The sequence below is a fragment of the Leucoraja erinacea genome, chromosome 31 (assembly GCF_028641065.1).
Source record: "Leucoraja erinacea ecotype New England chromosome 31, Leri_hhj_1, whole genome shotgun sequence".
Lineage (NCBI taxonomy): Eukaryota > Metazoa > Chordata > Chondrichthyes > Rajiformes > Rajidae > Leucoraja > Leucoraja erinaceus.
In genome coordinates this window covers 10,210,973-10,238,288 of record NC_073407.1, presented here as the reverse complement: position 1 = coordinate 10,238,288, position 27,316 = coordinate 10,210,973, and the positions used below count along the sequence as shown (strand labels likewise).

At 47.5% G+C, this 27,316-nt stretch overlaps 2 protein-coding genes across 4 annotated transcripts in view; one reads left to right on the top strand and one right to left on the bottom strand.

Moving 5' to 3' along the window:
• Positions 1-27,316, bottom strand: part of mrrf (mitochondrial ribosome recycling factor) — a 197,392-nt gene that overhangs the window by 104,628 nt on the left and 65,448 nt on the right. The window lies entirely within an intron of this gene.
• Positions 1-27,316, top strand: part of lhx6a (LIM homeobox 6a) — a 57,069-nt gene that overhangs the window by 26,640 nt on the left and 3,113 nt on the right. For all 3 annotated transcript variants that reach the window (XM_055659892.1, XM_055659893.1, XM_055659894.1), the window contains 4 exons: positions 5,266-5,486; positions 20,658-20,758; positions 21,576-21,671; positions 24,117-24,291. In XM_055659892.1, the coding sequence (XP_055515867.1) occupies positions 5,266-5,486; positions 20,658-20,758; positions 21,576-21,671; positions 24,117-24,291 (593 nt within the window). The remainder of the gene's footprint in view (positions 1-5,265; positions 5,487-20,657; positions 20,759-21,575; positions 21,672-24,116; positions 24,292-27,316) is intronic.

Sequence of the window (27,316 nt, the reverse complement as noted above, 5' to 3'; positions counted from 1 at the left end):
AAGCAGTGGCTTCCAACCTTTTTTTAGCTCATGGCCCCCTTGGGATCTTTTAATTTTTGTGTTCAAATTTTTCCCGCCGACATTATTAGCGGGAAAAAAAAGTACTTCAATATTATAATACCTTCCATAAAAATATCAGTGTCTATTAGTTGCATATATATTTTCTTTTATTCTATTCCACAAACATCAAAAATATTTCAACTACATAGATTTAAATTTATTAAACTGAAAATTTTGGAAGCTCTGTGCCCCCCTTCATTGAACCCGTGACCCCCTAAATCCCAATGTTTCCCTGTGCCCCCCCCCTTGAAATTTGCCATGGCCCCAGGTTGGACGCTGCCCCAAGATAACAAGCGTGAAGTAAGTGGCTGTCACACGCAAATTGGCTGTTGTTTGTCCAACAAAGTGAAGCTATCCGAAGATAGACACAAAAATGCTGGAGTTAACTCAGTGGGGCAGGCAGCAACTCCAGAGAGAAGGAATGGGATCGAGACCCTTCTTCAGACTGGAGTCAGGGGAAAGGGAAACGAGAGGTGGAGACTGTGATGTAGAGAGGTGAATGAACAAATGAATTAAAAATATCCCCCCCCCCAAAAAAAAAAACGCAACGATGATAAAGGAAACCGGCCATTGTTGGCTGTATTCTAGGTGTGAACGAGAAGCTGGTGCGACATGAGTGGGGGATGGATGGAGAGAGAGGGGTTACTTGAAATTAATGAAATATTTTTGGAAGGAACTGCAGATGCAGGTTTACATCGAAGATAGGCACAACATGCTGGAGTAACTCAGCGGGCCAGGCAGATTGTTCTGAACCTTTTCATACATCTAGTTTCCCTTTCCCCTGCCCCTCAGTCTGAAGAAGGGCTTCGACCCGAAATGTCACCCATCCCTTTTTCTCTAGAGACGCTGCCTGACCCGCTGTGTTCTTCCGGCACTTTGTGTCTATCTTCGAAAACTTGTTTCGTTGGACGTTAGGTCGTAACGTTTTAACGTTGACGTCCCTTTCACGTCATTTTGTCTCTCCCGAACCAAGATAATTATATGTATTTTAATCTATGAAGTCTGTTTTTTTTTTTTACTTAATTGTGTGAGTCCATGGGCCAGTTTTATTGATTATTCAAATTGAATTGGAAGACATTGAAACATAGAAAATAGGCGCAGGAGTAGGCCATTCGACCCGTTCGGGCCAGCACCGCCATTCAATATGATCATGGCTGATCGTCCAAATTCAGTACCCCGTTCTTGCTTTCTCCCCATATCCCTTGATTCCGTTAGAGCTATATCTAACTCTCCCTTGAACACATCAAATGGAACATGGAACATGATATTTCGCTCTTCATTTTGTCTCCGTACTTCCTGTAAAAGGACTGTTTCTGGATAAGACCAGAGATGATTTTAGTCTTAATTTATTTTTACAAGATACCAGAATACAGTGAATAACATCAAATGTTGTTTTTTTTTATCATCATTGCGGAACAAATATGAAAAGTTGCCTGATTAGAAATAAATTGAAGGGAAAAAAAGTCAAACAGAAAATAGAACGAGTAGACGGATAAGCCACTCAGCATGAATTAAACGCTGTGACTTTATTTGAATTCATTATGCAATCATCACTGAATATTAATCACTGACATTGTTAATGCATTTACATAAAGTACATATAGGTATTGGAAATTATTAAACATAATTCTCATCAGCATTGTAAGATTAGCAAACGGATTATTTTTCAAATAGTGTTTTTTTTTAAACTAGAAGGCTTTGCTTTAAGGCGAGAGGGGCAAAGTTTAAAGGAGATACGTGGGGCAAGTTTTATTTTACACAGAGAGCGTTGACTGCCAGGGATGGCGGTGGAGACAGATACAACAGTGGTGTTTAAGAGGCTTTTGCACGGGCACATGAAACCAGGGAATGGAGGGATATGGATCATGTGCGGACAGAGGAGATTAGTTTAACTCGGCATCATGTTGGGAACGGACGTTATGGGCCGAAGGGTCTGTTCCTGTGCTGTACTGTTCTATGTTCTACGATGCTCCAAGCATCACTGTAGTAATGTTTACAACATTGTGTTGATGGGATCAGGATTACTTCAATGTTTTAGCTTTTGAGAAATTGAGCGGTTAAAGTGTGATTGCCTTACAAGCCCAAGTTGAGTCCATTTCTATTTACATTGGCACACACCTTCCATCCCACGAGCATGGGTAACTTCCGACCTTCATTCTTCGCTTGAAATCCCGTTTTTTTTTTGGGGGGGGGGGGGGGGATTATAAAAATAAAAACAAACCGTTGTACATCACAGTGACGACTAATGTCCTAATATGAATAAAAATTATCTGCAGAATTTTAATCGCAAAAACAAATGTGATAGTTGCATAGATCCCACTTTTCGTTGACAAATCTATCATTCAACAGCGTTTAATAACTTTGCTTGATGTAATGTCTTTGAAACGATCCCACATGCGCTGTCTGAGATTCCTAGTTTACCGTGGGGGACAGCGGGGGTGAAAGACTGAACGAGAGGCCTAGAAATGTAGAGTTGGTTGTGTTGGGAATGTCTGACCTTGGGACTCAGCTCCGAAAATAAAATTCGCATTTGATTGCAAGTTGCACAATGCGAATGGGAGAGAGTTTGATGGGACGGCGTGAGTGGCGCAGCGGGGAAAGCCACTGGCCCGCAATGCCAGGTTACCGGGGCCCCAGTGACGCCAAAGAGCGATACAGCATGGAAACAGGCCCTTCGGCCCAACTTGCCCACACCGATCAACATGGCCCACCTACACAATTCGCACTTACCTGCGTTTGGCCCATATCCCTCTAAACTTGTCCCCGCCTCAACTACCTCCTCCGCCAGCTCGTCCCATATACCCACCTCCCTTTGTGTGAAGTGTGTGCCTGTCTGGGGAGTTTGCTTGTCCCACCCCCGGGTGCCAGAGGGTTAATGTAGATGAGCGGTACAGAGTCAATGTGTAGGAAGGAACTGCAGATGCTGGTTTATAACGGCGATAGACACAACGCGCTGGAGTCACTGAACGGGTCAGACAGCATCTCTGGAGAACATGAATAGGTGACACAAAAAGCTGGAGTAAGTCAGCGGGACAGGCAGTAGCGGGTCGGACATCTGACAGATCCGCTGAGTTTGGCCCGCTGAGTTACTCCAGCTTTTCGTGTCTTTCTTCGGTTTAAACCAGCATCTGCATTTCCTTCCCACACAAAAATACATGACAGTCTGAAAAGGGGATTTCGACCCGAAACATGACGTATTATTTTTCCTCTAGTGATGCTGCCTGACCCGCCGAATTACTCCAGCATTCTGTGTCTATAAACGTAGAGTCAAGCGGGATTAGACAGGGAATTGGCTTGTGGGCAAATTATACAATACATAGTAGTGCAGCGGTAGAGTTGCAGCTTCGGAGACCCGGGTTCGATCCTGACCACGGGTGCTGTCGGTACTGAGTTTCCCTGTGACCGCGTGGGTTTTCTCCAGGTGCTCCGATTTCTTCCCACATTTCAAAGACATGCAGGTTTGTGGGTTAATTGGCTTCTGTAAATTGTCCCGAGTGTGTGGACAGAACTAGTGTAGGGGTGGTCGTTGGTGGGCGCGGACTCGGTGGGATGAAGGGTCACTTTCCGCGCTACATCTCTAAACTAATGGGATTGCTCCGTGGGTTGTCATCGACCCGATGGGCCGAATGGGAGAGAGTTCGTGTATTTAGCCAGCGACGTGAATGTGTCTCGGGGTTCGGCAAGGAAAGAGTTAAGAGTTGGATTGTGAGACGGGTCTCATGCCTGTAAGAAATGATTAATACCGTCATGGTCTTTCCTCCCACAAATAAACACAACCCCATGAAAAATAACCCATGCAGGTTGTGTTATAAACACCTTGTTGCACCGTCTCGCCTCTTTAGCCCGGGCCCGGGCAGCGCGGGGCACAGTGTCCTGGACCGGTCCCGGCTCAGACTAACACCCACACACACAGAGCGAACTGTTTCACACAAGGACCCGTACCGTTGTTGGATCACACGGTGTCCGCTCCAGTGAGGGAGTTTCGTGAGGGAGTTTCCGCTTCACTCGCACAACCTTGCAATTAACGTCCAAAGTGCAACCTGGGATTTTGGATTGTGGAAAGAAGGGAGGGGCGGAGGGTTCTTGGTTTCTCAAATGGAATTTAAACTGGAGGTGGTGGTGGAGGGAGGGCTTAAGCCAGAAAGGGTTTTGGGGAAGAAAGAGCTACTTTAAATTTAGTTGCATCTGGTTGGGTGACTGTGGTAGGGAGAAGACTGTACCATGTTTTAATTGTGCGGGTGATGGATGAATTGCTGTACACATCTGGAGGTGATGGGAGAGGGTGGTGTAGAGGGAAGGGGGAGGGGAGGAGAGAGGGAAGGGGGGAGAGAGGGGAAAGGGGGAGAGAGAGGGAAGGGAGAGAGGGGGAAGGGAGAGAGAGGGAAGGGGAGACAGGGAGAGAGAGGGGAAGGGGGGAGAGGGGGAAGGGAGAGAGAGGGAAGGGAGAGAGGGGGAAGGGGGAGACAGGGAGGAGAGAGGGAAGGGGGGGGGAGAGAGGGAAGGGGGGAGAGAGGGGAAGGGAGGCGAGAGGGAAGGAGAGAGGGGGAAGGGAGAGAGAGGGAAGGGGAGACAGGGAGGAGAGAGGGAAGGGGGGGGGAGAGAGGAAGGGGGAGGAGAGAGGGGAAGGGAGGCGAGAGGAAGGGAGGGAGAGGGGGAAGGGAGAGAGGGGGGGAAGGGAGAGAGAGGGGAGGGGAGACAGGGAGGAGGAGGGAAGGGGGGAGAGGGGAAGGGAGAGGAGAGAGGAGGAGGGAGAGAGAGGGGGAAGGGGGAGGGCAGGGAGGAGAGGGGAAGGGAGGAGAGAGGGAAGGGGGGAGAGAAGGGGGAAGAACTGAGGGTGGAGGGGTGGGGGAGAATAGGTGTGGAGGGTGGAGGGGATTGGTGAGCGGGGGCAGTGGTGGGGTGGGGGAGTGTTGGGCGGATGGGGTGGGGGGGAGTAGAGTGACGGTGGGGTTAGGGAGACTGGGAGGGTGGTGGAGAGAGAGAGAGAGGGGAGGGGCCAGTTCAGGGGGGGAGGGGGGTGTTCACAGGCGGTTGGTTGGGTGGGTGCTTGGGGGGGGGGGGGGGAATGAGGGTCCCAGTGTTCCCGGGGTGGGTCGGGGTTTTGGGAAGCGCCGCTCTGTTCTCACGGGCCCGGTCCCCTTCCCCCTTCCCCCTTCTCCCCGCCGGCCGTGTCTCCGCACTGACCCGTTGCTCTCTGCATTGCAGCCGCTTCGGTACCACCTGTGCCCGGTGCGGGCGGCAGATCTTCGCCAGTGACTGGGTGCGCAGGGCGAGGGGCAACGCCTACCACCTGGCCTGCTTCGCCTGCTTCTCCTGCAAGAGGCAGCTCTCCACGGGCGAGGAGTTCGGGCTGGTCGAGGAGAAGGTCCTGTGCAGAATTCACTACGACACCATGCTGGAAAACCTCAAACAGGCGGCGGAGAACGGTAAACCCCCAGCGCACCGACATTCATTCCCCTTTCCCCCTTTCCCCCTTTCTCCTCCCTCTCCCCCCTTTTCCGTCTCTCCTTTTCCTGTCCACCCTTCACTGTTTCTGTCCTCCAGTTATCCCCCTCCCTCTCTCCCCTTCTTCCTTTACCCCTTCTCCCTTCCCCCTTCCCATCTCTCTATCCCCTTTCCCCATTTTCCCCTTTCCATCTCCCCCTAATCCTCTTTCCTCTTATCCCCTTCCCTCTATTCCTAATTGCCCACACCCCCCCTCCTCTGGTCACCTCTTTTCTCCCTTCACCCCCTCCCCGTCTGCCCACTTGGATGAAGTAAATAATAGCTCAGGTCTGCTCTCAAGTTGTTGGTAGGATGGTTCAGTTGCCTGATAACAGCTGGGAAGAATCTGACACTGAATCTGGATCTGTGTGATCTCAGCATTGAGGGTTTGGAGCTGTATTTCGGGACTGGATCGCAGCTTCACAAACTTGTTGACTGCAGCGAAGTACACGGCCATTCGGCCCTTCAGCCCTGCTCTGTCACTCAATGAGGTTGCATCTCAGCTCCCTACCCTCATCCGGTCTCCTGATCCTCTATGTACAAGATCCAAAGGGTCCCAGTCTTATCAGCATTTGAAACGCCACAGTGGTGGAGCTGCTGCTTACAGCGCCATAGACCCGGGTTCGATCCTGACGACGGATGCCGTCTGTACAGAGTTTGCACTTTGTGACCATGTGGGTTTTCTCCGGGTGCTCCGGTTTCCTCCCACACTCCAAAGAAGTACAGGTTTGTAGTTTAATTGATTTCGGGGAAAACTGTAAATTGTCCCTGGTGTGTAGGATAGGGCAGTGATCACCAGTTGGCACGGACTTGATTCCAAAGAGCTTGTTTCTGCGCTATATCTCAAGTCTAAAGTAAAGAGCCACAGCGAAAAACTTTGCTTTCTGCACGCTATCCAAACAACTCGTACTATACATGAAGCATAGTCATAGACTCATAGAGAGATACAGCATGGAAACAGGCCCTTCGGCCCAACTTGCCCACACCAGCCAACATGTCCCAGCTACACTGGTCCCACCTCTCTGCGTTTAGCTCATATCCCTCCAAACCTGTCCTATCCATGTACCTGTCTAACTGTTTCTTAAATGTTGGGATGGTCCCTGCCTGAACTACCTCTTCTGGCAGCTTGTTCCATGAATATAATCAAGCCATGCACAAATACACCTTGCAGAGCACATAGAGATATGACAGAGTGCAGGACTTAGTATGTTATAGCATTATAGTTAGTTGCAAGTCTGAAATAAAATCAAAAATTACTGGAACTTCTCAGTGGGTTAAGCAGCATTTATGGAGAGACGGTGAATGTTTCAGGTTGAAGAGTGATCCTGGGCAGTTCATGTGACATTGACGATGCTCTATGTAGCTTAATGTTAAGCGTTTAAGTATTAAATGGAAGTGTGGTTACAATTGGTTCAAGTGGAATACATTGGAAGTATCTTTTTAGAAACTGTATGCGAGCTTTGTCTTTTGTACAGTATATCAGGGGGCGGCACAGTGGTAGAGTCGCTGCCTCACAGCGCCAGAGACCCGGGTTCGATCCTGACCTCGGATGCTGTCTGCGTGGAGTTTGCACGTTCTCCCTCTGACTGTGTGGGATTCCTCCGGGTGCTCCTAGTTCATTCAATATCCCAAAGACGTGCGGGTTTGTAGATTAGCTGCCCACTGTAAATTGTTCCCAGTGTGTAGGGGGGAGTGGGTGAGAAAGTAGAATATCATAGAGCTAGTGTGGACGGGTGACAGATGGTCAGCACAGCACAGACGCTGTGGACCGAAAGGCCTGTTTCCTGGCTGTATCTTTCATTCTAAAGCATTCATGTCTCTGCAATAATACTACACTACTTCTTTAGCCAGGTCTCCAGGGAACTTTGGAGACTGTATCTTTAAGGGCACAAAAGACTCCAACACTCCCAAAAACGTTCCAAGTTCCCTTTTGTAAACTTGTTATTATCATGGAATCACTGAAAAATGCAACTCGAAAGATGACTATTCATTTCATCGAGGTTGGACTGACTTATCTGAAGGGTAATGTTAGACGCACTGCCCCACTTTCTCCAAACCCTCCCAGTCATTTTCTCTGCAAGTATTTATACCAGTGTTTCATTACTACTATGTGAAACTGTGTTTTCTAAATTAAAACCACACGTTCTTTAAAAAAAAACTTTTGCTCATTATCTCAGGACATATTGACTTTATTGCCCCCATCCCCTTCCACCCACACACACCCCCCCCCCCCCCCCAGCCTTGCGTTTGACTTCTCTTATCATATGACATCCTCTTGTCTCTTTTTCCCCTCTAGCCTTTGCCACTTACTCCACCCATTTGCTAATCGCCACCACCCTCCTTCAACTGTATCCACCTCTCACTCGCCAGGCTTTGTCCCATCCCCCACCTCTTCTCCGGCTTTCTCCCCGCTACTCCAATCAGTCTGAAGAAGGGTCCCGACCTGAAATATCGCCTGTCCATTCCCTTCGCAGATACTGCCTGACCTGCTGAGCTCCTCCAGCACTCGGTGTTTTGCTTAAAAAAATATTACCTTTGTGCATCAACACTCAGCCTCCATAATGATTCACTCTCTCTGTTTTGTTTATGATTTTGAACACCTCTGGCCAAACCTGGTGAGGGAAGGTTTGGTGGTAAATGGGCCGGGCGTGGGCAAATGGGACGAGGTTGATGGGAGCACCTTGGTTGTCATGGATGAGTTGGAACGAAGTACCTGTTTATTTGCCCTATGATTCTGACCTCCTCTTGCACTTGCAAGGATGCAGTGTCACACACTCACACTCTCTCTACCTCATTGTTGTTTCCTCAACACAGTTCCCCATCGCCACTTGGCTTTTCACATTGGCACACCGCATCAATACTAATTCTGCTCCACCTCCGGTCACTGTGTAGCGGATATAATTCACCCCTCAGTAGTTTTAGCTTTTTAGCTTTCGTTTAGTTTATTGTCACGTGTACCGAGCTACAGTGAAAAGCATATTTGGTGCGTGCTTTCCAGTCAGCGGAAAGACTATATATGATTACAATCAAGCCGTCCACAGTGTACAGGATAAAGGGAATAATTCTTAGTGCAAGATAAATTCCAGTAAATTCCGATTAAGGCTAGTCCGAGCGTCTCCAATGAGGTAGATGGTCAGGACCGCTCTCTAGTTGGTGATAGGACAGTTAAGTTGCCTGATAACAGCTGGAAAGAAAGTGTCCCTGAATCTGGAGGTGTGGGTTTTCCCTTGCCTGATGGGATTAGGGAAAAGAGGGAGTGTCTGTGGGGTGAGACTCATCCTTGATTATGCTGGTGGCCTTGCCGAAGTAGTGTGAAGTGTAGATGGAATCAAAGGAAGGGAGGTTGGTTTGCGTGATGGTCTGGGCTACGTCCACAACTCTCCGCGATTTCTTGCGGTTTTGGATTTAGCTGTTCCCGAACCATGCTGAGATGCATCCTGATAAAATGCTTTCCACGGCACATCTGTAGAAGTTGGTGAGGGTTGTTGGGGACATGCCGAACCTCCGAAGCATTCTTAGGAAGTAGAATGGCAATTGCTTAGTAATTTAGTGATGCAGCTCTCATCTTCCTTATTCACACGGCAGAGGGAGGTTTTATTCCACAACTTGAACAGCAAAAGGTGAACCATCTTCATTGATGCTAGAGTGTCCCTCAGAGCTGTGGTTTTGTCTCTCTTGCACAGGGAAAGGGTTAGGTGGTTGGATTTCTTCTTTGTCTCGGAGTTTTAGAAAGTGTTTGCCTAGTCATAGAGTCACACGGCAAGGAAATAGGCCCTTCAGCCCAACGACCCACGGCGACAAGAATGCCCCATCCAGGCTAGTCTCATTTGTCTGCATTTGGCTAAATTCCATCTCAACCTTTCCTATCCTTGAACATGTCCAAGTGGCTTTTAAATGTTGTTATTGTACCTGCTTGAAATGCTTCCTCTGGCAGCTCGTTCCAGGTACGTACCAAGTTGCCCCTTGGATTCCTATTAAATTCTTCCCCTCTCATCTTCATCCTAGCCCTCTAGTTCTTCATTCCCCTGCCCTGGGAAAAATACCCTGTGCATTCACTCTGTCTATGCCCCTCATGATTTTTTTACACCTTGCTAGGATCACACCTTAGCCTCCTGTGCTCCAAGGAATAAAGTCCCAACCTCGCCCTATATCTCAGGACCTCTAGTCCTGGCAACATCCTCGTAAATCTTCCCTGCCGTCTTTCCAGCTTAACAGCATCTTTTAACCTATAACTCCAAAATGGCTCTTCATTGAGTCTGCATTGGATGAAGTTAGCGTGGACATGGCATGCTGGTATTACAAAATAACTTTTCTCTTGCCACGCGCGTATTTCCATTGCCCTTTTTATGGTTCCCTATCAAAGGACCTGCCACTGATCGACAGCAGTTCCCTTGGTCTGTTGACTGTACTACCTGTTCCAACACCCTGTTCAGAAGTGGCTTTGTGTGATTGTCTACAAATTATTTTCCGCGCTAACATTGTAAAAATTCTGCTTAATCTTACCTTGCTTGGTATAAGAGGGGGCAGAAGGGGTGCAGCGGGAGATTTGCTGCCTTACAGCGCCAGAAGCTGGGTTCAATCTTACCCACGGATGCTGTCTGTACGGAGTTTGTACGTTCTCCCCGAGACCTGCCTGTGTTTCCTCCCATACTCCAAAGATGTACTGGTTTGTAGTTTAATTGGCTTGGCATAATTGTAAATTGTCTCTTGTGCAGGATAGTGTTAGTGTGCGGGGATTGCCAATCGGCACAGACTCGATGGGCCGAAGGGCCTGTTTCCACGCTGTATCTCTAAACGAAACTAAACTAATTTCTGCGAGTTAGAGTTATATATTAATTTAACTAAAAAAAGAGCACTCTTCTTGAAAAAATTTGATGTTTTGGGTCACGGGGTCATAGAGATTCTAGGAGAATTAACCTCCTGTGGTTTGCAGATGGATTGCTGGTTCCAATGCTGCCATGCAACTAACATATCCCCCTTCTCTCCCCCCACCGACTCTTCCTTCCAACCAATCAATCTCCATGCCTGGATCCACCTATCACATGGACACAAAGTGCTGGAGTAACTCAGCGGGTCAGGCAGCATCTCTGGAGAAAAAGGATGGGTCAAGTTTCGGGTTGGAACCCTTCTTCAGACTGAATGTAGAGGTGGGGGTTGGGGGTGGGGGGATCTGGAGGTAGGAAAAGGCCAGAACAAATCAGAGCCGGAAAAACAGATGACCAAGGAAGGAAGGAGCCCACAATGGCCCATTGTTGGTTGGGGAAGAGGGTGATAACAAAGGGATACATGGATGCGACCAGTGGAACTGTAGATGACTAGGTTGGGGTAAGTGGGGAGAGAGAGATTGCAGGGGTTACATGAAACTAGAGAAATCAAAACTCATACCATTGGGTTGTAAGTTGCTTAAGGAGGTACCACCAATCACAGCTGCCTCAACAATAGACCAGTGGAAACATTGTCTATCCAATTTTCCCCATGCCGCCTAACACTTTATATTATTGTAATCTCTGCTCTTGTGTCCCCATCCGGGGCCTTCAAAGTGGGGAGAGACCAAACTGATTTCATGGCTTTAGCTCACGGAGGATTGTACAGGTCATGAAACTAGAGAAATCAAAACTCATACCATTGGGTTGTAAGTTGCTTAAGCAAAATATGAGGTACCACCAATCACTTGCCAGCTCTTGCCTCACTCTTCCCCTCACCACCTTCAACCAGATACCTACCCTCTGCTCCATCAGTCTGAAGGAGGGACCTGACCCAAAACATTGTCTATCCAATTTTCCCCACAGATGCTGCCTGACCCGTCGAGTTCTTCCAACACTTTATATTATTGCAATCTCTTGCATCTTGTGTCCCCATCCGTTCAGGGCCTTCAATTAGTTATGAGTTATATTATTGATCTGGAGGTGGGGCCCGGGTGGAAGGTCGGCGAGGTTTATGATGTGAAACCAGATATAGGTGAAAGGGCAAGTTGCGATGAGAATGGTATGATCCAGCAACAGGACGTAGATGGATTGGACGTGGCGAGTGAGCGAGTTAGTGGCTGTAAACCTGGCAATTGGGATTTAATGTGGGAAAGTTTAGAGATACAGCACAGAAACAGGCCCGTCCGCACCGACCAGCGATCCCCACACACTAACACTATCCCACACACCCGATGGACAATGTACACATACACCAAGCCAATTAGCCTACAAACCTGTACATCTTTGTGGAGTGTGGGAGGGAGCCAAAGATCTCGGAGAAAACCCACGCCATCACGGGGAGAATGTACAAACTCCGTATGGACAGCGCCCGTAGTCAGGATGGAACCCGGGTCTCTGGCGCTGTAAGGCAGCAACTCTACCACTGCACCACCGTGCCACCCACTAGATGGCATATCTTGATGTTCTCATGTACAAAATACCAAGATTCGCAGCCAGGTGAAGCGAGTGGTTAAGAAGGCATGTGATATGCTGCCCTTTCCTGTATGTGTGTTGGAGTTTAGTTTTGTTTAGAGATACATCGTGGAAACAGGCCCTTCATCCCATTGAGTCACTGCCGACCGTCGACCGTTCAACTAGTTCTTAAATTCATGTAATAGGAGCAGAATTAGGCCATTCGGCCCATCATGTTTATTCCACCATTCAATCTTTCCCTCTAAAACCCCATCCTCCAGCCTTCTCCCCATAATCCCTGACACCCATACTATTCACAAATCTATCAATATCTGACTTAGAAATATCCATTGGCCACCACAGCTTTCTGTGGCAATGTTCACAGGTCCACCACCCTCTGACTAAAGAAATTCCTCCTATGTTATCCCACTTTCCTATCCACTCCTGACACACTAGGGCCAATTAACTTACAAACTAGCATGTCTTTGGGATGTGGGAGGAAACCGGAGCACCTGGAGGAAACCCACGAGGTCACGGGGAGAATGTGAGGACTCCGCACAGATAGCACCTGAGGTCAGGGATTTCTGGCACCGTGAAGTAGTGGCTTTGGCAGACAGTTTTGTTAAAGATGTACATGGTATTGTTGAGGCTACGCTTGGAGTCCTGTGCATTTAAAAAAATGAGCTTTGGAAAGATCGCAAAAGTGAATCACTGGGCTAATTTCTGGGGCAACAAAAAATATTCTATCATGGGCATCTAAATAAATTAGATCTGTATTCTTTGGAGTTCAGAAGAATGAGTGGTGACCACACTGAGACGTATAAGACCTGAGGGAGCTTGATGGAGCAGAGTGTCGGGCAGGTTTTTACACACAGTGGTGGGTTCCTGGAATGCAATGCTATGAGTGGTGGCGGAGGCAGATACAATATGGGCATGGATATACAGGGAATTGAGGGATATGGATCACACGCAGGCAAAGGCTTTAGTTTAGATATACGCAATGGAAACAACCCGCCCTGTCCACGCCGACCAACGATTCCCGTACACTAGTTCTATCCTACACACCAGGGACAACTTACAAAAGGCAATTAACCTGCAAACCTGCATGTCTTTTAAACGTGGGAGGAAACCCGAGCACCTGGAGAAAACCCATGTGGTCACCGGGAGAACATACAAACTCCGTACAGACAGGGCCCTTGGTCAGGATCGAACCTGGGTCTCTGGCAACTCTACTGCTGCGCCACTATGCCACCCTAGGTGGACAAGATGGTGTAACTTTAAGGCGAGAGGGGCAACTTTTAAAGGAGATGTGCGGAGCAAACCATTCTACACAGAGTGTAGGGTGCCTAGGACACACTGCCAGGGTGGAGGCAGATACAATAGTGGCGTTTAAGAGGCGTTTAGAAAGGCACATGGATACGCAGGGAATGTAGAGGTATGGATCACATGCAGGCAGAGACAATTAGTTTAACTTGGCATCATGTTCTACACGGACATTGTGGACTGAAGAGTCTATTCCTGTTCTGTTCTCCATGTGATGTGATTATATGTCTTTCCTGGTGGATTGTCCTCAGGATTGGGAATCCTCCATGATTAACTCCATCCTCATTCTGGAGGCTTCGAGGCTATATAGGGAGTACAGAGAAGGTTCACCAGACTGATTCCTAGGGTGTCAGGACTTTCATATGAAGAAAGACGGGATAGACTCGGCTTGTACTCGCTAGAATTTAGAAGACTTGAGGGGGGATCTTATAGAAACTTACAAAATTCTTAAGGGGTTGGACAGGCTAGATGCAGGAAGATTGTTCCCGATGTTGGGGAAGTCCAGAACTAGGGGTCACAGTTTAAGGATAAGGGGGAAATCTTTTAGGACCGAGATGATAAAAACATTTTTCACACACAGAGTGGTGAATCTCTGGATTTCTCTGCCACAGAAGGTAGTTGAGGCCAGTTCATTGGCTATATTTAAGAGGGAGTTAGATGTGGCCCTTGTGGCTAAAGGCATCAGGGGGTATGGAGAGAAGGCAGGTACAAGATACTGAGTTGGATGATCAGCCATGATCATATTGAATGGCGGTGCAGGCTCGAAGGGCCGAATGGCCTACTCCTGCACCTAATTTCTATGTTTAACTCCCGCCCCTCCCCGATTCCACTGAGGTTGGTTCGAACTCTGATAGGGGGTGCATGTGAATCCTACCCTCAGACTCGGAGGCCCGTACAACAGCAGCAGCAAATTGAGCAGTGGAGGAGGTGCGGCTGATGGTTCCGTGGCCAAGATCCTGCGAATATCAAAAAGAAAAGATTTATGTTTTGAGGCATCGCAAGAGGGAAATACAAGCTAACAGAGTATCTCAGTTCTCAACCTCTCCCATGCATTTCCTTTCACACTTCAGCACGGAGCAGTGTTAGTGCTGGAGTCACGCAAGAGTCCACACTGTCAGCGGTCCCAGTGGAGAGAAGTTGACAGGAGTCAAAAGTCCTTCAGGGAAGAAAATTGGGGGGGTGGGGGGGGGGAATCAAGTCAACAGAAAGGAGGTCTTGTGTTCCCAAATAGAAGCACACACTGTTCGAACAGAACCGAACCGAAAAAAAAAAACAGCCCACGTTCGCCAAATATTTCTCCAGCGTCATGGCCATGGAGACGCGTTGGCCAGGGTCTCTGACCACAGACACATTCATCTTGAAACGTGATCCCTCCCACACCTCTCCACATTTGATCTCCTTCTGAAAGGCACTGCTTTGAGCCCAAGCTAGGAAACCTGTTGCAGAAACGGCAGACACAAGATGCTGGAGTAGACCAGCGGGGCAGGCAGACTCTCCGGAGTAAAAGGGACGGGCGACCTTTCTTTGAGACTGAAGAAGGGGCACGACCCTGAAACATCACCCATCCCCTTTTCTCCAGGTGTGCTGCCCGACCCTCTGAGTTACTCCATCACTTTGTGTCTATCTTTGGTATAAACCTACATCTGCAGTTCTTTGTTTCTACATTTATATATCCATATCCTACATCTGAATCCAGATGCAGATTCGACATCAACATCCAGATTCAGGGACAGTTTTTCCGCCCCCAGCTTTTATCAGGCAACTGAACCATCCCACCAACAAGTAGAGAGTAATCCTGAACTACTATCTACCTCATTGGAGACCCTCAAACAATCTTTGATCGGACTTTACTGGACTTTATCTTGACCTGAACATTATTTATATTATTCCCTTTATAATGTAACTGTACACTGTGGACGGCTCGATTGTAATCATGTATTGTCGTTCCGCTGTGACTGGTTAGCACGCAACAAAAGCGTGTAATTTTACCTCGGTACACGTGACAATAAACTAAACTCAAACCCAGGAAACCTGTTGCACTTCTAACAACTGATATCCGATGACAATAACATAACTGCTTGTAATTGCAATTGGAGGCAAAATGCCAGGGGAGTCAAAGACTGATGCTGCTCCTTGCAACGTCTTGCAGGCTGACGAGTTTAATCCACAATGTGTACATATTCCCCAGAGATATTGGAACAGGCTAGAGGCATTGCAGTGGATTATTTTACCCTTTGCATTCTATGCTCTCTACTTAAGATTAATTTAAGTTTAATTCATAACATAAGAACCAGATTGAATTGTCCTGAATTAAATCCAATGCATCTCTGCCCAGAAATACTTGTGTATAATTGTAATTACTGGACTCGTACTCATTTGAAGATCTTTATTAAACTCTTACAGTAGTGGATATGCAGTACATTACATGTCCACACTGCTACATCTACTGCCTGATGTAGGCAAGTTCCATATACAGGTATTATGAAGCATGTACTAGGCGGGGCTACTACTAACAAACACTCTAATTAGCTAGCCTACCTACAATAATGAATAATTATATGTTTAGAATTATTTTTTAATATAGTTCATCGAAGTTGATAATTAAAATGCCAGTGTGTGGCAGAAATGTCAGGTAATCGCTGTCCAGTTGTTTCCATCCATATCCACAATGAGTCTCTCTTGCACGCCGGCCTCTGTTATGCTGGCCATCTGACCTTCCAAACCGTCCACACATCAGGAAATCGGAGGCACAAGGAAGTGCAGATGCTGGAATCTTGAGCAAAACACAGAGTGCTGGAGGAACTTAGCAGATCAGACGGCACCTGTGGAGGAAAATGGACAGACGATGTTTCAGGTCGGGATCCTTCAGATCGATGGAGTAGGTGGGGAGAAAGCTGGAATAGAGAGGTGGGGGTGGGGCAAATCCTGCCAAGTGATGGGTGGATACAGGTGAGGCCGTTTTGAATGGCAGGTGGGTGGAGAGTGGGCTGAGAGAGCCACTGAAGGCAGTGGAGGCCAATTCACCGGATGTATTCAAGAGAGAGTTGGATATAGCTCTTAGGGCTAACAGAATCAAGGGATATGGAGTTAAAGCAGGAACAGGGTACTAATTCTGGATGATCAGCCATGATCATATTGAATGTCAGTGCTGGCTGGAAGGGCCGAATGGCCTACTCCTGCACCTATTTTTCTATGATAAAGGCTGGAGGTGAGAGGAGAGAAGTGAAATGTAAAGGCGGAGAGAGCATAGAGGTGGCAGAGATACCTCGGGGAAACCCCAAGCGGTCACAGGGAGAACATGCAAACTCCGCACAGAGAGCACCCACGGACAGGATCGAACCTGGATATCTGGCGCTATGAGGCAGCAGCTCTACTGGCTCTGCTTTAATCTCATGCAGAGGTGTTGCCAGTGTGCACATTATTAAGGCTGGAGGTACCTCCTGGCATTGGCTAGTGGAAGGGAGATCTGAGCACTTAAAGATCTGTTTTGAGTTATTCACTCATGGAAGGTGGGCTTGTGGACAAAGTCAACATTGATATTTCCATGTCATGAGGCAATGAAGGACCTGGAGTCATGAGATGACCAGCCCTTCCTTCCTGGAGCCAGATCCTTCCCCTTTCATGTCTGTCAGTCCTGACTTACCTCTTCAATTCCAGATGTTGTTTATATTTAGAATTACAGCTGTCCAGCTGTTATGGTAGGATTTACACTCACATTTCTGGATCAACACTCCAGGCCCCTGCACTCTAATCTGGCCACCGATACCCCACCTGAAAATGTCTTGTGTCCAGTTCCTCAGCTTGCTCCTCTTTGGATACAAGGAACAGGAATTCCAACATGGAGTCCTAGAGAGATCCAGCATGGAAACAGGCCCTTCAACCCATTAATTCTCTGCGGACCATCAACCACCTTTAGAGACTTTAGAGATAGAGCAGAAACAGGCCCTTCGGCCCACCGAGTCCATGCCAACCAGTAAACACACTGTACATCAGCACTATCCTACATGTTAGGGACAATTTACAAGTTTACCAAAGCCAATTGACCTACAAAGTTGTATATCGTTGGTGTGTGGGAGGAAACAGGAGCATCCGGAGAAAAATCACGTGGTCACAAGGAGAACGTACAGATTCCGTACAGACAGCGCCCGTAGTCAGGATTGAACCCGGGGCTCTGGTGCTGTAAGGCAGCAATGCCGCTGCAACACTGTGCCACCCTTGCTGCTTTACTGTGCTGCCCTCGCTGCGCCACTGTGCCACCCTGATCCCATTGTACTTTCCTCACTTTCTCATCAACCCCTCTTAGATTCCACCACGCACTTGTACACCAGGAGAAAGTTAGTGTCCAACTAATCTACCAACTCTCTCAACTTTGGGTCTTGAAGGGTAATGTTTGCACCTGGAGGAAGCCCGTGCAGTCACAGGGAGAACGTGCAAACTCCACACAGAGAGCACTTGAGGTCAGGATTGAACCTCTGGAGTTGCCTTAGTCATTGTGTACTTGATTAACTCAACGCAGGTTCCGGGGGGTATTGTGGAGCAGAGGGATGGAGGAGTACAATTATATAGCTCTGTGGAAGTGGAACTACAGGTAGATAGGTTAGTCAAGAATGCTTTCATCAGTCAGAGTAATGAGTATAGAATGTGTGGGAAGGAACGGCAGATGCCGGTTTACACCAAAATTAGACGAAAAATACTGGAGTAGCTCAGTGGGATAGGCAGCATCTCTGGAGAGAATGAATGGGTGATGTATTTATTCTATGGAGCAGGAAGATGAGGCGTGAACCTGTAGAGGTGTATAAGATCATGAAGGAAATGGGGAGGGGAGATGTAATCATTCACCCAGAATAGGGAGGGTTCAAGAACCAGAGGACATAGGTTTAAGGGTAAAGATTTAATCGGAACCTGAGTGGTGATTTATTTACCGAGAGGGCCGGCATGGTGGTGCAGCGGTAGAGTTGCTGCCTTACAGTGCTTGCAGCGTCGGAGACCCGGGTTCGATCTGGACTAAGGGTGCTGTCTGTACGGAGTTTGTACGTTCTCCCCGTGACCGCGTGGGTTTTCTCCAAGATCTTCGGCTTCCTCCCACACTCCAAAGACGTACAGGTTTGTAGTTTAATTGGCTTGCAGAAATGTACATTGTCCCGAGTGTGTGTAGAATAGTGTTAATGTGCGGGGATCGCTGGCCTGTTTCTGCGCTGTATTTCTAAACTAAACTAAACTAAACTAAACTAAACAAAAAAGGGTGGTGGGTATATGGAATGCATTTCCAAAGGAGGCAGTTGAGGCAGGTACTATAACAAAATTAAAAAGGCATTTGGACAGGTACATGGATAGGAAAAGTTCCGATTGTTCAGCTCCCTTCATTAAGGGATACTATCAAACACAGGTAGGTGGGACTAGTGTAGATGCCGCTTCTTGGTTGGCATGGGCAAGTCGGGCCGAAGGGCCTGTTTCATTGCTGTATGACTCCTGGCGAAACAAAAGACAACCAGTTGAAGTAAACAACCAGCCCCACATTAAATTACCCTACACATTTCACAAAGGTTCAGTGTGACATTCTGTTCTTTATTTGGCCAATTAGTGCCATTAATATTTTTCATTTTTTTTCTAATTCAATAAACTTCAGCAAAAGCGAAAGATAAAAGGCAGTAATAAAGTCCGTGATTATTTCAATTAAAAGATTTTATAAAATTTAGCTTGCAAATTGCTTCCAGGACAATTGGTGGTGTGTTAAGATCCAATGCACAGCAGAGTCGGGGCTGCTGCAAGCACCATTTACCAGAGAGCTAGTCTGATAATGATTTAATGGCAGTCAACGCAGTTATTGAGTGAGTTAGGTTTATAATAACCAAAATCCAAAGCCACACTTGTTTGTAAATGTTGCGGTTCTTCATCTGAACATGGATCAGTACAGCATCGGGACAGGTCCTTCGGCCCACAATGTCCGTGCCAAACATGATTCCAAGTTAAACAAATCCCCTCTGCCTGCACCTGGTCGATATCCCTGCATATCCATGTGTTTGTCTCGAAGCCTTTAAAATGCACTATCGTATCTGCCTCCATCACCACCCCTGGCAGCTCGATCTACCTGCCCACCACTCGCTGTGCTTAAAAAAATAACGCCCTTGTGGCGGCAGCAAACGTGGTAAATAAACAGCTGCTTTATTCAGGTGTTACATGTAAGTTTGGTCCACTAACATAATTGTCATTGCTGCTGTAGCTGAGCGAGGGTGTTGTCTCGAGCTCAGCTACCTGTTGACTGGGGTGATCTCAAGGTGAGATATGCTTATGTAGCAGGACACTCCCCTTAGCCCCTGACTTCACGTGACAGCCTTCGTAGCTACTGACGAGGGTTCGACCATAAGTGGTCTGTCTATCAGCTGACTCCATACCCTGCACGACCCTTTTAAACCTCGCCCCTCTCGCCTAAAACCACTCTCGGACAACATTTCCGCCTGCCTATCCAATCTCTGCCTCCCGTAAATGTGTATACTTCTATCAGGTCTCCCTTCAACCTCCAATGTTCCAGAGAAAACAATCCAAGTTTGTTCAACTTACAGTTTATACCCTCTAATCCAGGCAGCATTCTGGTCATGTGTGGAAACAAGGATCTGTAGACGTTTGTTCAAACAAAAGGACACAAAGTGCAGGAGTAATGCCCCTGTCCCACTTAGGAACCTGAACGGAAACCTCTGGAGACTTTGCGCCACACCCAAGGTTTCTGTGCGGTTCCCAGAGGTTGCAGGTGGTTGCCGGAGGTTGCAGGTAGTGGAAGCAGGTAGTGAGACTGACAAAAACCTCCGGGAACCGCACGGAAACCTTGGGTGGGGCGCAAAGTCTCCAGAGGTTTCCGTTCAGGTTTTCTAAGTGGAACAGGGGCTTAACTCAGCGGTTAAGGCAGTATATTTGGAGAACATGGATAGGTGATGTTTTGGGTCGGGACACTTCTTCAGACCCTGCATTTTGGTAATCCTCTTCTGCACCCTGGCCTCGGCTCCACATCCTCCCTGCAATGGGGTGAGCAGGCTGAAGGGATATGGGCCAAACGCAAGCAGGTGGGACTAGTGTTGATGGGTTATGTTGGTCATCGTGGACAAGTTGGGCCTGCTTCCAAGTTGTATGAATGTGTGATTGTAACTCTAAATGTTAGCTCCACCTGTGATACACGCCACCATTAGTTTTAGTTTAGAGATACAGCGTGGAGACAAGCCCTTCGGCCCACCGAGTCTGCGCCACCATGTTCCATGGTACTATGTTATCCCACTTTCTCATCCACTCCCTACACATGATACAATTTATAGAGGCCAATTAACCTATAAACGTCTTCTGGTTCTCGGCCTCCTGTACATTCGCCCGGGTGCCTGTGGATGTGAGGTGGCCGAGTTGGTGATGTGCTTTGTGTTTGTGATGCAGGTAACGGGCTGACCCTGGAGGGAGCTGTACCTTCGGACCAGGACAGTCACCCCAAGCCGGCAAAGCGAGCACGGACCTCCTTCACCGCGGAACAATTACAGGTAGCATTGCGGCAGGGACTGTGGACCCCCCCCCCTGGCCCTCACCCAGTCATTGGCACCACCGCCTGGCATTGCGAGACCAGCCCTTGTGATTGCATGTAATTGATGACAATTGGGAATCTGATGTTTGGGAATCTGATGTTTCTGATGTTTGGGAATCTGATGTTTGGGAATCTGATGTTTGGGAATCTGATAGTTGGGAATCTGATAGTTGGGAATCTGATAGTTGGGAATCTGATAGTTGGGAATCTGATAGTTGGGAATCTGATAGTTGGGGAATCTGATAGTTTGGGAATGGATGGTTTGGGAATATGATGTTTGGGAATATGATGTTTGGGAATCCAATAGTTTAGAATTCCAATGGTTCAGAAATTGGATGGATTGGAAATCCAATGGTTTGGAAATTGAACACTTTGGAAATCCCATTCCCAAACATCAGATTCCGCTTTGCCATCCCCTATTTTACACCAAAGACACTGATCGGATCCCATGGTGTTTCCGGATCGGGATTGCATTCTGGGAGGGTGGAAAGAACAGGAAGCGAGAAAAGGCCAGGATACATCAGGGTCGGCAACCGATGACCTCAGGCTGGGTGGGTCCCTGGGGAGGCTCATTGCTGGCTGGGGAAGGTGTGATCTCGAGGGGGATACAATGTAGTGAACTGTGGAACTGGTTAAATGACTTGGGTGGAGAAAGGGGGAAAGTGGGGAGGGGAGGGGGGGAGGGCTGACTTTCCCTCCAGTGGGTAATTGGATCCTCTGGTTGTCTTGTTGCCGCTGCCTTTGCTGACGGTGCCTCTCTCCCTCTCTGTGTGCAGGTGATGCAGGCACAGTTTGCACAGGACAACAACCCCGATGCACAGACGCTCCAGAAACTGGCCGACATGACCGGTCTGAGCAGGCGCGTTATCCAGGTACCGCTGCACTTAACATAATACCGGGTGTATCGCTGGCCACCAGACAGGCTGGCAAATAACTCAGCGCATATCAATGTGCAGATTTACAGTGTGTAAACAAGCCCTTTGGCCCAACGAGTCCATGCTCACCAACCCTTCACACTAGTTCTATGTTATCCTGTGTCAGGCTTGGTCACTGGGCACATTCAAGACAGATATTGACAGATCTTTGGATATTAGTGGAAACAATAGACAATAGGTGCAGGAGTAGGCCATTCGGCCCTTCAAGCCAGCACCTCCATTCAATGTGATCACAGCTGATCATCCACATTCAGTATCCCGTTCTTGCCTTTTCACCATATCCACTATCTTTAAGAACTCTATCTTACTCTCTCTCTAAAGCATCCAGAGAATTGGCCTCCGCTGCCTTCTGAGGCAGATAATTCCACAGATTCATAACTCTCTGGGTAAAAAGGTTTTCCCTCATCTCCGTTCTAAATGGCCTACTCCTTATTCCTAAACTGTGGCCCATGGTTCTGGACTCCCCCCAACATGGACATAAACAAGAGACATGGAGAGAACACACAAGAGACGGCAGATTGATTGATTGAATTGGTTGACAGATACAACATGGAATGCTGACCGTCAATCACCCCATCACACATGCTCTATGTTATCCTTTCTCATCCAGTGCTTACACACTGGGGACAATTTGCAGAGGCCAATTAACCTATGAACCCGTACGCCTTAGGGATGTGGGACGACACTGAAGCACCCAGAGGAAACCCACACTGTCACCGGGAGAGCGTACAAACTCCACACGGAGGTCTGGATTGAACCCGGGTCTGTGGCATTGTGAGGTGGCAGTGCTACTTGCTGTGTCACTGCACCGTCCCAAATTTGGACAAACATTTTGGACTACAGACATCCACTTAATAAATATAAACAGTGAATGCTGGGGCTACACCACAGGCTGAGCAGCATCTGTGGGGAGAGAAACAGAGTGAACGTTTCAGATTGATATCGAGAGGATGGCCAATAGACCAGGAAGAAATATAGTGGAACAGGCCTGTTGATATCAATGTATCTGCTTGCTACACGTTGGGAAGTAATTCCCATCTCCCGGACAACGGACCTGGTCTTTAAGTGGAATTACAGGAGTAGACAATAGATAATAGACAATAGGTGCAGGAGTAGGCCATTTGGCCCTTCGAGCCAGCACCACCATTCAATGTGATTATGGCTAATCATCCCCAATCAGTACCCCGTTCCTGCCTTCAGAGAGTTTGCTTTTAGGCGACACAGCCTTGCAGTTAAGGGCTTTTAGGTGTCCCGTCCTTTTGGTTATCCCACCCTTTCAGTTAGTTGGCGTTTCGGCTTTGCACGCTTGCGGTTATTTGGCGTTTCGGCTTCATTTCCGTTCGGTTATTTGGCTTCCACTTCTTTGCTTCGACTTCCCGTCCTTCGACGCCACGTCCGCACGCGTTCCTGATCAGCTGAAGCCCGGGGCAGTTGTTCGTGCTCAGTCTGAGATTGGTATGCGTTTGTTGACCAGAGGTGTTCATGGATGTTGGGCCTCAGCTCGTCCTCAGACTTGGAAAAAATAGTCTCCTTGGCTGAATGGTTAATGCAAATAAATGGCATTAGTTGTGACAGTCATTAGAAGTCTCTGTGTTTGTAATTGATAACCATCAGACTCAGGAACAGTTTCTTTCCCTCTGTTACCATGCCTTAAATTTTAAACTTTAGAGATACAGCATGGAAACAGGACAATCGGCTCACCAAGCCCATGCCGACTTGCGATCACCCCATACGCTGGCACTATCCTGCACACAGCGGTCACAGGGAGAACGGGCAAACTCCGTACAGACAGCACCCGTAGTCAGGATCAAACCTGAGTTCCTGGTGCTGTTAGGCTGCAATTCTACCGCTGCACCACTGTGCCGCTCATTCAGGCTTGTGAATGGCCATCCCATAAACTGGGGTCATAAAGATCGATTCACGTCTATCTCATTGTGGGCGTTGGACTTGATCTATGGATCTGGTGTGTTACGAAGCTGAGAACTATAACCTGCACTCTGTACCTCTCCCATAGCTCTACATATTGTACTCGAGTTTAACATGATCGTATTTATGTGTAGATATCTGATCTGATTGGACTGCATGCAAAACAAAGCTTTTCACTGTAACTTAAACTGTATCTAAAGGAATTAAATTTGAGCTACTGAGAGGGGTTTTAGAGTTGAAATGTTCTTCTCTTGGGAACCTTGTGGTGCGTCCACCCCTTGTTATCGATTGCTGGGGTTGTCTCTGCCTTTCAGCGCGGGCTGCTATCATAGTCATACAGCACGTTGCTCATTGCCGACCAAGATGGCCCATCTTCACCAGTTGGGGCACCTTGGTCTGCCTGCGTAATGCTGTATCAGTACACTGTATAATTTACTGTATCTGTCACCCACGCAGGTCTGGTTTCAAAACTGCAGAGCACGGCACAAAAAGCACACGCCGCAGCACGCCGTGGGTCAGCCTGGACCCCCTCGGTCGCGCCTTCCTCCGTCCCTACCCGAGGAGCTCCATTACCAAGCGTTCAGCCATCACGAGCGGACCCGGATGGTAGCACTACACGGATACGTGGAGAGTAAGTAGACCTGAGATGGATGAGTAATAGAGTCATAGATAGAATCATTGAGTCTTGCAGCGTGGGAACAGGCCCTTCAGCCCATCCTACCCACACCAGCCAACATGTCCCATCCATACTAGTCCCACCTGCCTGCATTTGGTCCATATCCATCTAAACCTGTCCTATACATTCTTAAATGTTAAATGTTTCTTAAATGTTGGGATAGTCCCTGCCTCAACTACCTCCTCTGGCAGCTTGTTCCATGAGTATAATCAATAATAATAATAATAATCTTATTTATATAGCACATTTTCAGTCAACTTGCATTGACCCCAAAGTGCTTCACATAATTACATTACATTACACACAGGCAAAGGTGGGTGAAGTGTCTTGCCCCAAGGACACAACGACAGTATGCACTCCAAGCGGGATTCGAACCGGCTACCTTCCGGTTGCCAGCCGAACACTTAGCCCAATAGTTTGTTCTATAGACAAGTATTGCTCGTTCTATAACTGTGATGTGATCTTGCGAGTATAATGTCACATTGTTGTTCTCTTCCTGATATCCAAAACTATTCAAAGTATAAAAGCTTTGCAAACTAGTGCAAAGTGACATAGTGGGTCTGCTGGCTCGTAGCGTGAGATACCCAGGTTTGATCCTGACTGTGTGGAGTTTGCATGTTCTCTCTGTCCCCAGGTGGGTGATCTGGTTTCCTCCCACATCCCTAAGACATGCGGATTGGTGGGTTAATGGGCCTCTGTAAATTACCCCCCTGTGTGTAGGTGAGGGGAAAATCTGGGGGGAATGGGTGGAGCGTGGGCAGAATAAATGGACTGAGTGTAGGATTGGTATAAGTGGGCGGTAAATGGTCAACATGGACTTGATTTAAAAAAATAATAATAATTTGTATTTTTAATTAAAAAATGTATTTGATTATTAAAAAATAATATGACACTACAATAAAACAAACCAGAACCCACCACCATACTACAATACAAACAAATATCCTTAATACACTATTATACAACTATGTTACAATCCTTATTGAGGATGCATTCAACACCCTGTGGAGCCCAGCGGTCCAGGAATGGACTTGATCGGTGCAGGACCTGTTTCCATATACTATGACCCTATGGTTCTGTGTGATGAATTAAACATACCAGGGCCCTACAGGTGGATAAGGTGGTCAGAAGACATCCAGGAATCTTTGCTGTGTAGGTTGACAGATCAAATGTGGAGTAGAAAGACCCTGGTAGAAGAATAGAAGCCAAGGTGTACTGACAGAGCACAACTTGCCATGTTGGTCACCACACTGCAGGAGGGACATGGGGCACTGGTGAGCAATGGGCGGGGTTTATGAGAACGGAGCATAGAATAGTACAGGATATGAAGGGCCCTTCAGCCCACAATGTCCGCGCTGAACACGATGACGAGATCTCTTCTGTCTGCACATGATCCATTTTCCTTCATGTTCCCTGCATATTTATGTACCTACATTGAAGCCTCTTAAATGCCACTCTCATATCTGCCTCCATCACTATCCTAGGCAGTGTGCCCCAGGCACTCATCACTCTCTGTGTAAAAAGACTTACCCCGCACATTTCCTTTAGAATTTATCCTTTTTAAAGCTCTGCCTGCTAATCTTTGGCATTTCCACCCTGGGATAAAGGTTCTGACTGTCTACCCTATCTATGCCTCTCATCATTTTTCAGACTTCTATCAGGTCTCCCCTCGGCCTCAGCCCGTGCAATATAGTTACTCCATTGCATGGAGAAAGAGATGACGGAGAACCTTTCTCCCAGGGTAGAAATGTCAAAGATTTGAGAACGTGGCTTTAAGGTGAGAGGAGCGAAGGAACCTGTGGGGTGACCTTGCAGAAGCTTATTATTGATGACGGGCAGAGATATGGCAAATGGCCAGTCTTTTCACCAGGGTAGGGGCAGATAAAACTAAAGATTTAAAGGGGACATGAGGGGGCACGTTTTTCTTACAGGATTAGTGAATATGTGGGGTGACCTATCAGAGGATATGGTAGAGGCAGGTACAATCACAATGTTTAAAAGATTTGGATTTGGACAGATACACGGACAGGAAAGAGATATGGGCCAAATGCAGGCTTAGCGTGGATGGACATCTTGGTTGGCATGGATGGACATCTTGGTTGGCATGGATGGACAGCTTGGTTGGCATGGATGGACAGCTTGGTTGGCATGGATGCGTTGGGCCGAAGGGCCTGTTTCCCATGCTGTACAATATGCTTGATGGTCAACACAGCTTCAGTAAACCATGGGGTCTGTAACTGTGCAGTGTGACTCGCAGACTCGATTATAATGTCCATTTTACACTCACTAACACCTAGGATTGGGGGCGACTCCATTTCTGCAGGCCTGAGCTGGTTGTGATTAACACCCCCAACAACAGTGTGCTCCAACAAGATACAAGTCTCCAGGCTATGTTTAAACCGATGGTCTATATCCTGTTTATGCTGTTAACTATAAATAGGCGTGTTTCTAATTATCAATTCGTTGTGCCTACATCGGATGGTGTAAACTCCACTGCCCCTGTCCTAGATTTGCTGCAATAGATTGTAGAAGCTATTTTACATTCAATTGTATATGACTGTCCTGGGCACTCCCTTATCTCTAGGTGATTTAGTCAGGTATTAATGTGTAGTTAATGCCATTCCTGCCTTGAAAATAGGCTTAGAGCACCCATGTGGAGTGTCAGCATCCCTGTTGAAATAGTACATTTTCACAGCTCATTGCCTGAAGGTCTTAGACCAGGATCAAAGGGAATGGGAATAAAAGTCATTGCGAGAACTATTTCACTAGCTCATTGGTGTCCGCCCACATTTCTGGACGTGTTTGCCTGAAGTGCTGGCCTTGAATATTCCCACTCATATTTACCTTTAGAAGGAGATGAGGAGGAATTTCTTTAGTCAGAGGGTGGTGAATGTGGAATTCATTGCCACAGAAGGCTGTGGAGGCCAAATCAATGGATATTTTTAAGGCAGAGATGGATAGATTCTCGATTAGTACGGGT